At 46.8% G+C, this 12,030-nt stretch overlaps 1 protein-coding gene across 1 annotated transcript in view; it reads left to right on the plus strand.

Moving 5' to 3' along the window:
* The window catches only part of CHCHD6 (coiled-coil-helix-coiled-coil-helix domain containing 6), a 240,173-nt gene that overhangs the window by 15,999 nt on the left and 212,144 nt on the right, over positions 1-12,030 (plus strand). The window contains exons 2-3 of the mRNA XM_012925941.2: positions 7,640-7,760; positions 11,314-11,383. Of these exons, the coding sequence (XP_012781395.1) occupies positions 7,640-7,760; positions 11,314-11,383 (191 nt within the window). The remainder of the gene's footprint in view (positions 1-7,639; positions 7,761-11,313; positions 11,384-12,030) is intronic.

Genomic DNA, 12,030 nt, shown 5'->3' on the forward strand with positions numbered 1-12,030 from the left:
GTAGAATGTGCTAAATTCTAACTGTTGTTATAGACCCATTCTTAGACTTTCATGCAGCATGTATCTGCATGGATTGTAATTAATATCGGTGTGTAGTGCTTTCCCTTTTCATTTAATAGCTAACATCAATTACTTACCTTGTGGCAGTCACTTCCTATAAGCTGCTATGCATTCAGTCCTCCTAACAATCCTGCAGTCTATACCCTTAATTATTTCCAACTTGCAAATGAAGAAGCTGACTCAGCTATAACAACTCTGCCCATGATCCCATCCTAGGCAGCTTAGCTGGAGTTGAAATCTAAGCCCACCTGACAGCAAAGCCCCAGTGCTGACTGCTGTCACAGGCAGTCCAGCCTCGAGAAGCGTCTCCCTTCCTGGCTGAGGACAGCCAGGTCCAAAGAAGCCACAGAAGAGAGTCGAGTCTCAGAGTCAGAAAGCAGGCATTCCCGCACTCTCTGGACCTAGCTCTTCCATCTGCCAACCACTCAGGGCCTTCTCTGGCCAGCTCTGATGGCGCAGTGACCTGTGGGCTCTGGCACCACTTGTACCCAGCCCTGTCTGGCTCTAGAAGCCTTCGTTCTGGTTCTGTTGGTACAGGGAACCCTGCCCAGATGGTGTTTATTCTCGCATGACTACAGTGTGTGTATGTATATTTGTTGATTAAAAATATTACTTGCTGTATTTTGTAGCAACATTAAAAAATATTACAAATCTCTCCCTGCCAACAAGGATCTTGCCAATGTTTTGCTTAACCCCTTACTCACCAAGCATTGTGGTTCAGTTACGTCACCTGGGCTGAGACTAGAAAATATGAGCCTAGGTCTCACCTGTGCGGACCTGTACGGTGGCCTCCTCTTGCCCTTGGATCAGATTTGAACTCCTCGCTTTGGACTCTGAGGTCTTAAGTGGTTTTCCCTTTGCTTGCCCCTTTGGCCTGGCCGTCTGGTTCCCTTCTCCTTGTTCTCAGTTACACTGGCTTTCTGCCGGGCCCTTGAACATGCTAGAGCTGGTACTTCTCAGAGGCTTTCAGTTTATTCTTCTTTCTGCTTGTAATGAGGGCTCAAAATACAAATGCTGGGGCCCTTCACTAAGGGGCAGGAGTCTTAACATAAATGCCATCCCCCCTAAGCAGGATGTGGCTTCCTGTGCTGCCTGCCCTTGTACACTCCCACTTCAGTGCTGTGTTAATCTCCCACAGCACCTGTCACCTCCTCTCTGACTTTTCAGATATGTTCTAACATCTCTGAACTCCGTTTTCCATATAATAGGTGGAATGTTAATTCCATCAGTGATTTTTGGGGGGATCTATTATTAGCCTAGATAATATGATGGTGTGTCTTATTTTAATGTCGTACGTTGGATGGAAATAGGATAAATGAAGCTACATGTTTATTTGTGTACTGTCTCTCATGTCCCATTATAATGTAAGCTTCTTGAAAAACAGGGGCTGTGTCTCTTTCTTTGCTATTTCTAGAACCTTGCTGTATCACAGAATGGGTGCTCCAGAAGTAAATTCCTGAAGGAGAATGATTGGTAGTGGTGGTGCTGTGAATGCGTGTTTTGCCAGGCTGCTTCATTCGCTCCCACTTGGGTTCAGTGCTCTAGCCTCCCGTGACCCGTCAGTGTCTGCTCCCCCTTGTGAGGCTTGGGATGCTGCCAGACGTGACGTCATGTGTCGTCTGTGCCCCACCTGCACCCCCCTCGATTCCAGGACCCTTAAAGTTTTGTGTTCAGTGCCGCCCACCCTCAGGACACAGTAGCCCTTTCCAAGACCGCTGTATTCCCCAGGTCTACTCTGAAATGCAGGGGCCAGGGTGGCTGGGGGTGGGGGGAGGTGGGTGGGGTGTGTACCTAAGTGGCTCGCCTACCACCCAAGAAAAGGGCCCTGATTTATCCTATTGTTATTTGGAAGGCAAGTAGCTCATAGAGTTGCTGAAAATTCCTATTCCCTCCTGTGTTGTGATCCAGTGCCAGAACATTGTAGGATGCCCGAATCCTTCCATACAGCCTGTATTCTCTCAAGCGCCGGCTCCTTGTCTACACCTATGTGGAGGAGGATTCCACTTTATGATGTCCCCCGTACCCAGTGACGTGTGTGGTCTCTTGCTCCTGAGCGTGTGTGACTGATTCCACTAAGAAACAGGACCTTGGGCCTTGCATTAGATCGCTCTTTGCTTTCCAGTACTTGGGCTCAGTACAGCTCTTGACTGTGGTTGCACAACAGGAACAAACTGGCTGAATCTTGGAGGCTTCTTTCCCTTTCATAATCTGCAGTTTCTTTCCTACCTCCCACCAACCTATTCTGATACTTTCTGAAAATAACCTTTTTACTTAATTTTCCTGTCTGTGTCTTTCTTCCACTAACTTGCAATCGAAAATCCGTTTCCTCCTGTAACTCTGCCCTCTCGATCCTTCCTTGCATGCAGAGCAGCCACGACAAAGCCTGTATCCCTTCCTGGGGGAGGCATGCTCCCCATTCCAGCGAACCACTCACCCACTGCCCATTCATCGGCTGAAGTCACTGCTCTTGTCACTTCCTTGTTCAGAAACTTCTGACGTTGCCCTGCCATCAGTGGAGCCCCTCTGCTTTTTCCTGTGCTAGTTTCAGCAAGTGCCCCTGTGTAACTCACACTTTGCCAAACCAACTTTGATCTGCTGACCCTCTGGGGTCCTAACTGTGCAGCTTCCATGGGCCCTGCTTCATGCTGTGCTGGATTATTCCCCCATGCATTGTAGGTTCTCTTCTAAATTTTCCTCCTCACTTGATGAACTCATACATGTGTCATTTCTTTGTGTCTTTCTGGCTGTGGGAATATCTGTTTGTTTTTTCTGCTCTCAAGCAACATCCTCTCTAGGCTGCTCATCCTTTTTTTGGTTCTCCCCCTCTGTCTTTTTTTTTTTTTTTTAAAGTTTTCTTTATTTTTATTACAAAGTCAGATATACAGAGAGCAGGAGAGACAGAGAGGAAGATCTTCCGTCCGATGATTCACTCCCCAAGTGACCGCAATGGCCGGTGCTGCGCCAATCCAAAGCCGGGAACCAGGAACCTCTTCCAGGTCTCCCACGCGGGTGCAGGATCCCAGTGCATTGGGCCATCCTCGACTGCTTTCCCAGGCCACAAGCAGGGAGCTGGATGGGAAGTGGAGCTGCTGGGATTAGAATTGGCACCCATATGGGATCCCGGTGCGTATAAGGCGAGAACTTTAGCTGCTAGGCCACGCCGCCAGGCCCCTCCCCCTCTGTCTTTATTCATAAATAGCTTTATTGATCTATTCACAGATTTGGAGAATGCAATTCGATGGTTATTAGGGTATTCACAGATTTGTGTAACCAGATACCTTTCATCAATACCTCCTGGGGCAAAGTAAAACAAAAGGAAACAAAAAGCTTTGCTGTGTAATTATCAGTACCCCCAACCCCTCCTCATTTCCCAGACCACTGATCCACTTTTTGTGTCTGGAGAGTTACCTATTCTGGGCCTAAGAAGGTACTTCCAAAAGTTGGTACAACATGGGCATTGAGCCTAGGGGTGAGTGTGCTGGTTATGATGCCCACATCTCACATCAGAGTACCTTGGTTTGATTCCTGGCTCTGGTACCTGATTGCTGCTTCCTGCTAGTTCAGACCCTGGGAGGCAGCGGATGATGGCTCCGGTTCCTGAGTCTGATGGCTCTGTGGGACACCTCAATTGTATTTCCAGCTCTCTAGCTTGGGCCCAGCCCAGCCCTGCCCCAGCCCAGTCCAGCCCCAGCCCAGCCTAGCCCCAGCCCAGCCCAGTCTAGCCCAGCCCAGCCCCAGCCCAGCCCCATCCCCGCCCCGCCCCATCCCAGCCCCATCCCAGCCCCATCCCAGCCCCATCCCAGCCCAGTCTAGCCCAGCCCCAGCCCCATCCCAGCCCAGTCTAGCCCAGCCTAGCCCCAGCCCAGCCCCAGCCCAGCCCCAGCCCAGCCCAGTCCAGCCCAGCCCCAGCCCAGCCCCAGCCCAGCCCCAGCCCCAGCTTAAGCAGTCCTTTGGATGGTGAACTAGCTGATGGGAATCTTTCCCTCTCTCATTTTCCCTTTCTGTCTCTCAAACAAAAAAAAATCATGGGACAATGGAATTAAAAGATGTATTATTTTAAAGTCACAAAAATGAAAAAGTAAGTATCTTGTATCTGCTGGTTCAATCCCCAAATGGGTACAGCACTGGAGCTGCATCAGGCTGAAGCCAGAAGCCAGGAGCTATAGCCTCTGGTCTCCCACATGGTGACCAGGGCCCAAGTTCTCAGACCATCTTTAACTGCCTTGCCAGGCACATTAACAGGAAGCTGGATCAGCAGCAGAACAGCGGAGACTTGAAATGGCATTCTGATACGGGATGCTGGCATTCCAAGTGGTACCTTAATTTGCTGGGCAACAACACTAGTCCCAAGATAAATTTATTTTAATGCAAAAAGGTAAGTATCGAAATCCAAGCATACAAGGAAGCTTCAAAAAGTTAATGGAAAAACTGCACATGATATTCAGATCTTTATCTTTTTCACTTTTCTCTTCTGTAAACTTGTTGAAGTAAGCTTGTGTCATGTATGTGCAGTGTATCATATAGTATGTGGCCATTTTTGCTGGACTCTTCCACTTAGAATATTGTATTTAAGGTTATCCATATTATAGCATGTGTCTGTTCATTACTTTGTATGAATAATTAATATTTCATCATGTGGATGCATTTATTTTACTGATCCATTTGTTAGTTGATGTCATTTGGGATTGTTTCCACTCCTTGGCTATTACGGATGATGTGGTTGTGAACATTCATGTACAGATTCTTATATGAACATGTTGTCACTTTTCTGTATTCCTTTCTGTGGAGTCACTACATGGGACAGTGACCTCAGGAGTGACTTTCTTTTTTCCGTGTATAACTTTCTGAGTAACTTCCAGGCTTCTCCCCAGCTGTTGTAGTATTTTATATTACCATGTGTGCAAGTTCTCATTTCTCCACGTTCATACCAACCCTTACTGGATGTTTTGATGAACAGCCATCAAGTGGTATCTCATGGTTGCATTTCTCTAATGGCTAATTATGTTGAATTTTTTTCAAGTACTTATTGGGCATTAATGTGTCTTCTTTGGTTAGATTTGTATTTATATCCTTTGCCCATTTAAAAAAAATGGATTGTTTTTATTATTGAATTGTGGAAATTCTTTCTATATTCTAGATGGAAATTCCTTGTCAGATAGCTTATTTGAAGTTTTTTTTCCTATTCTGTGAGTTATCATATAAGTTACTTTGATATGTAAAACTTGCAGATTTAGAGATTCAGTATATCTGTTATTGGTTGCAAAGCTCTTGGGGTCATTTGCAAGAATCAGTTGCCAAAGCTAAGGTCCTTAAGATTTGCCCTATGTTTTCTTCTGAGAGTTTTGTTGTTTTAGTTCTCACACTTCAGTGTGTGGTGTATTGTGAGTTAGTTTTTGCACATGGTGTGAGGTAGGTACCCAGCCTCATTCTTTTGCATAAGGATATCTGGTTTTCTCATTGCCATTTGTTGAAGACACTGTTCTTTCCCTGTTGAATCATAGTGGCACCCTTGTCGAGAGTCAGTTGACTGGACATGTGTGTGTTTATTTCTGTGCTCTCTATTCTCCATTATCCGCCTAAGTGTTTGGTCTTTTCCTGCTCTGCAACATTAATTACCGAATCAATTTGTATATAGCTTACATATCAGAGAGGCTCAGCTTTCATGATAGTAATCCTTAACCTTTCATGTTAAAAAGTTATCACGGGGGCCTGGCGGCATGGCCTAGCAACCAAAGTCCTCGCCTTGAACGTGCCAGGATCCCATATGGGCACCGGTTCTAATCCCGGCAGCTCCACTTCCCATCCAGTTCCCTGCTTGTGGCCTGGGAAAGCAGTCGAGGACGACCCAAGGCTCTGGGACCCTGCACCCGCGTGGGAGACCTGGAAGAGGTTCCAGGTTCCCGGCTTCGGATCGGCGCAGCACCGGCCATTGCGGTCACTTGGGGAGTGAATCATGGGACGGAAGATCTTCCTCTCTGTCTCTCCTGCTCTCTGTATATCTGACTTTGTAATAAAAATAAATAAATCTTTAAAAAAAAAGTTATCACGGAAGTGCCAAAAGTGGGAGTCCTGCTTCTGCTCGTATTGGCAGCAGGGAGCCCCCTGAGCACTTTGGTAATAGCCCAGTTTAGGTCCCCCATGTACAGAGCCAGGTGTGTATACCTGTGCATATATGTAAAAATCCAAATATACGTTTAAGAAAGATATATTTATTTGAATGGTTCAGTGGAAGAGCAAACAAGACAGCAAAAGAGAGAAAGAGACCTCTTCTCTACTGGGTCACCACCTACGGCTGGCCAGACTGAAGCCAGGAGTCAGGAATTCCATCCCAGAAATAAGCCTGTATGTTTGTGGTCAACTGATTTCAGCAAAGGTGCCAAGACAGTTGTTCATTAAGTTTGCATCATTGTGTGTATCTTTTTTTTTTTTTTTTTTACAAAAAAATGAAATACAGGATTCTGGCACTGCTTACACATCAGCAATATGTCACACACATTTTCTCATAATGGTATATACATCATCCACGTCATTCTTTATTAGTGGCTCCATAATATTTCATGGACTTTACACTATAATTTGCTTAGCCAGTTTCCATGCTATCATGTTTCCTTTTTGTTTTTTTCTATTTCTGCCAGTGCCATAGTGAGCTTTTTATACATGGCTCTGTGTACCCAGGGGAGTACTCCGCTCTGTTAGCTATCTGGAGATGGAATTGCTGATCGTGTCTTTTGTCTTAAAGTCATATTTAATGTCTTTCCTCAACTGTGCTTTATGATGCCTTACACATATTAGGCAATTAATAAATATTTACTGAAGCGGACTCTTAAGGGTTTTTATTCTGAATTTATCCCCAGCTTGCTATTTCATCTCAGTAAACTGTTTAATGATACCCTTATGCCTATTTCACTTCCTCTCCAATGAATGAAGGTTTTGGTTACCCAGTCTTCATTAGGGGAATGAGGGTGAAATGAATCTAGCAGTGTTTTGATGATTGACTCTGTATGTGGCATTGGAGGGTACACAGAGATGAGTGAGTCCAGCCCTAGCCCTAGCACCTTCCAGAATGCCTTGGTGGGAAGGCAACAGGTGCAGCACCTCCCAGAGAGGCTTATAGGAAGACTCACAAAGTGATAGCTTCACTTGGATGCTCCCAGGAAAGTTCTCTGCACAAGTGGACACTGAGGTGCCCTAAAAAGAGGGGTGTGGCACAGACAGCGATGCACCAGGGTGGAAGGTGGGGCTTGGTGGTGGTTCAGAGGGAACAACATATCTGAACCTTGCTCAGCAGGGTGCAGGGTGTGTGTCTGGGACTGGCAGGAATGAAACTGCGGAGCCAGTTGGGATGTGTTGTGGTAGGCTCGGAATTCCTCATGGGTGTTGGCTTTGACCTCTAAGTGCCAGTCCCTAGGAGAGGGTTTGTTTGTTTGTTTTGATTTTTTTTGGAGTGAGTCTTGAGGAAGCAGTTTGTTCAGTCAATCTGGGGGTGAGGGGTTGAATACAGGGAGCTGTTCTTCTCTAGAAGTTTCTGTGGCATAACTTGCCCCATCCCTCTTTTCCCATTCCTCAATCTTCCCCACAGCTCTCTGAAAATGTGGTTAACCGCATGAAGGACTCCAGGCAGCCTGCAGCAGGCCAGCAGCGAGCCCCTCTTCCTTCTGTGTTGGGGTCTCCTGAAGGCAGCGCAAAATCCCCACAGAAAGGTAAATTGGGCCGCACCGCGCTGGGGAGAGTCGAGGAAGAGGGTGCAAGGGACAGCAGAGGACAGTGAGCGGCCGGTGTGGCTCCCCTGTGTGTCAGGGCAATGCCCTTGTGAGAGCTGCTTTCTACGCGTGGCAGGCGTGGACAGGTGCAATGAAGGCAGCACGGGGGAGTCAGAGCTTTTGGGACCTGGGCCAGGTGTTTCAGGGCCTCTGTTTCAGTTTCTCTACATGTAAAATCAGAGCAGAAGGATTGGGTTTGACAACTCAGGTAAGAAGTTGGCTTCAAGGATCCTTGAAAGAAATGTAACCACTAGAGAGCCTCAACCCTTCTAGCCAGTCCTCAAGTCAGAGAACCACAGGAATTTTGCCAATGACTTTGATACCAACCTTAGTAGCTCTAATCTTACCCTCAAGTCAAGGGTTCCTTTTCTGCTCTCCAGGAGGATGCCGTCTTCCCTGGCCCTTTGTGGAGCTGGCACCCAAGCCAAGCTCAGCGCTGACTTATTCTCTACTCTGTGGTGTCCTCACAAATGAAGAAAACTGTGCTTTTCCCCAAATAACTACTTGTAGCAAACATAAAGAAGCAAGATCGGTTTTAGGAAAAGAGGCTATGAGGCGCAAAAATGGATACTACAAAACAAAACAAAGAAGTCCTTCGAGCTACGGCTTTTCTATGCATGCACTACTCATTTATGAGAATCTGGATTTGTCTGTTGCCTGTGACTTGATTTTTAAAAATTGATTATCTGAAGGAGTCATGTCATTGCTAAGAGTTGTGGCACAGTGGGTAACTGTGCCCTGTGATGTTCATCTTGTTCACTGCCTCACGTTAGAGCTGTCTTCTTTTTTTTAAGAGATTTATTTTTTTTTTTTTATTGGAAAGTCAGATATACACAGAGGAGGAGAGACAGAGAGGAAGATCTTTTGTCTGATGATGCACTCCCCAAGTGACCACAATGGCTGGTGCTGTGCCAATCTGAAGCCAGGGTCCAGGAACCTCCTGTAGGTCTCCCACATGGGCACAGGGTCCCAAGGCTTTGGGCCATCCTCGACTGCTCTCCCAGTCCACAAGCAGGGAGCTGGATGGGAAGTGGAGCTGCCGGGATTAGAACCGGTGCCCATGTGGGATCCTGGCGCGTTCAAGGTGAGGACTTTAGCTGCTAGACCATGGCACTGGGCCCTAGAGCTGTCTTCTTTCCTAATTTTCCCTATTTGGGTTATGGCATTTTAGAAGGCAGGAACTATATCCTGTCTACTTAGCATTCTAGAATGTTGTTCATTCTGTGTATCCATGCCAAGTGGGACCTGTCTGTGGCACACACAGCTTTATTTCATGGGCCAGGTGTCTGCCCCAGGGCCATGGTGGTGTATGATGGTGCAAACCTGCTCAAGCTTGGCCGGAGCACAGAGGAGGCAATGGCTGATTACTTTAGGGAGGGACTGCCTGGTTTTTGAAAACTAGAATATGGTAGAAGAGCATTTCAGGCCAGGGACCGTGGAAGCAGGGCCCCAGAGGTGTAGTGCAGCCTGGCCTGTGCAGGGATATCTCTGAATGCAACGTATAAGGGAAGAGAAGATATCACCATGACATTTAGGGACCAGGTCATGGAGTTTCCCTGCACAGCAGCCAGAGAGTTCTGGCTTCAGCCTCAGGCCTGGGCGCACCTGCCAGCCGATGTGACTTCTACTCCTTGTAGCACATTAGTAACTGGGCTTGGACCCATCTAGACCCGAGATCATTTGGGTATATACCAGTGAAGGGGCCGAGTGACCTTCTGGAAAACCTCATGGAACTCTACCAAGAGGGCTTGCTCAGCACCCTATCTGTAGCCACATGAGAGGAGTTTGAAGAGGGGTGTCAACTTGCCCCAGGGTTTTTTAATAAAACTGGATTATCTGGAAAGAGGGAAAAAATGATAAGAAGAGCAAAAATTGCCAAAATATGTTACATGTCAGTTTTGACTTGGGAGGATTAAATAAGCATTTGCTTTGGTTTTGTCAAGTTTCAGCATTTTACAAAAGCAAGCCTAGTGGTTCGGCCTTAGTTATAAGCAAAGGCTTTGCAGTTTGCATGATGGGAGTGAGTGCTGGGGAAGTGTCAGTTCAAGTGCACCGTCTGGAAGTTAACTGATTTTAGGATATTTTTAACTTTTAAAGCCAGTTTTTTTTTAAATTTTTGTGATGGAACAAGGTTGGAAAATGAAGTTAAAATTAAATCCATTTCTCACACCATACCTCCAGATAAATGTTAGAAGAATTAAGAGACTTAAATGTAGGAATTAAGGCCATGAAAGTATAATAAGAGATTTTCTAAGTATCACATCAAGTGAAAAAAACCTTAAACGAAGAAAAGAAGTAGGAAATGTGAGATTAGAAACAGAAAACATGAATGAACGAATGCATGCTAAACCAAGGAAGATACAGCATTTGACAAAAAACTCGTAATCTTAATAACAAAGTCTTAAAGGCCTTTAAGAAAGAGAGCTCAAATGCACAGCTGGCCCTAAACATGACGAGATGCGCAGGCTCACTAGTAACTGAAGCTGTGCGCAGTAAATAATGCATGTTAAGGGAGCAGGAGAATGGGCGGACTGTGAATTTAATGCCTCATTCCCTACCAAGAAAAGATGATAACGTCCACCTCACTGTCCAGTGGGGAGCGTTCATACTGAGACAAAGCTGCAGGAACCGTCTGCTGGCTTTTCAGTCCATCTTGAAAGCTGACATATGACTCAGCGTATGGGCTGTGCTGCCTGCACAGACAGGAGCTGCACTGTGCCACCTCAGGTGAGAAGCAGTCTGAAGGTGCCAGTCACAGGCCACTGGCTTTTGGAAGAGCTTCCCTGAAGGGCTAGTTGACAGGTGTGGGACTGGAAGAGCAAATCATTCCCACATGCTCTCTCAGTGTTGGTTCCTCAGTTATTTCTTTGTGCAGCTCTAGCACCTACTGCTTTAGAAGCCTGTGGCAGAGGTGCTGGACGTCAGGGCCATAAAAAAGCACTGAGCTGTGGCCAACACATGCTTTAGAAAGGATGAAGGCTGAGGGAGAGAGTGAGGGAGAAACAAAGCCTTCGCTGTCACCAAGGGTTGAAGAGAATGAATTCAACTGACAGAAATCTCTAAATTCATGATGACCAGGAGGCAGACCAGATGTCATGACCTGAAGTGTGCAATAATGTGAGAGGTGAGAACAGGTTAAAATGTCAGTGGGCTTATGTAGGGCATTTACCACATTCAGGATTGGGAACCTAAAATGAAATTTTGGGAGACATGAGCTAAAAAGCATGGTTGGGCAGCCGTTCTCATGAAGCAACCTTGGCTCCTTCCCAATTCCAGTCTGCGTCTGTGAGAGGACCTGGATTCCTCAGACCGGTTGAATCAAGGCTGTGTTCCTCAGCTGCTTGGAGGGCACATTCCCCTGGGGACTCCTCTGTCTATTACCTGAGAGCATACTCATCCAGGAATGCATTCTTGAGCTCATTTCCTGGGGGACCATCCTTGCTTTGTGGATTCTGGGAGCTGCTGATGGATCTTTTCTTCTCTCCCCGTTCAGAATCCAAGCCACTGAGGTCAGAAGCCATTGGTGGCCAACAGTCCTCAGGAGTGAAAGAGGATCTCAAGAGGTAAGCCTAAGAGCCAATTACCCCTGGTCTGCTGTGCCTTCCCAGGTACCCCTGCCCTGGCCTGGAGCCCTGGTTGGGTTGTCTCCCATCTTTAATCTCGTTTGCATTGAAAGTCAACCCAGTGGTTAGGATGGCACTTATACCATAGAGGTAAGAGGGAGTTGATTGCCGCTGTTCTGAGCAGTTGGAGCCCTGAATTTTATGCGTGTGTGCACAGGCAGGAAAGATGTCAGAGGGAGGAAGAAGGTGCAGCCCTCTCCATTCCGGCTGCAGCTGTCTGGAGGAACAGGCTCCAGGATGTTGGCGACATCCCATCGGCACAGACGGTGATCCCAAAGTCAAGCCACACTCTGAATCAGGACCTGTTTCCTGTCCCATGCAGGTCTGTACAAAAGTGGTTCAGGCACAGAAGGCCCCGTGGAGCACAAGATGGCAAACTGGTTCTGCAACTTCAGAGTTAGGTGACCTTGAAAAATCTCTGTATCGGAGAAGGACCAGAAGGACCGAGAGAAATGCTTCTTTAGTTGGGGCACTGTCATGATTACTCATGTTAGTGCTGTGTAAGGATAGTACCTCATACACACACTCTTTCAATACCCTTCAGGCAGTGGGGCAGAGGACTTACTGAGTTACTGGGGAATCCAGTG

The sequence above is a fragment of the Ochotona princeps genome, chromosome 21 (assembly GCF_030435755.1).
Source record: "Ochotona princeps isolate mOchPri1 chromosome 21, mOchPri1.hap1, whole genome shotgun sequence".
In the NCBI taxonomy this organism is placed as follows: domain Eukaryota; kingdom Metazoa; phylum Chordata; class Mammalia; order Lagomorpha; family Ochotonidae; genus Ochotona; species Ochotona princeps.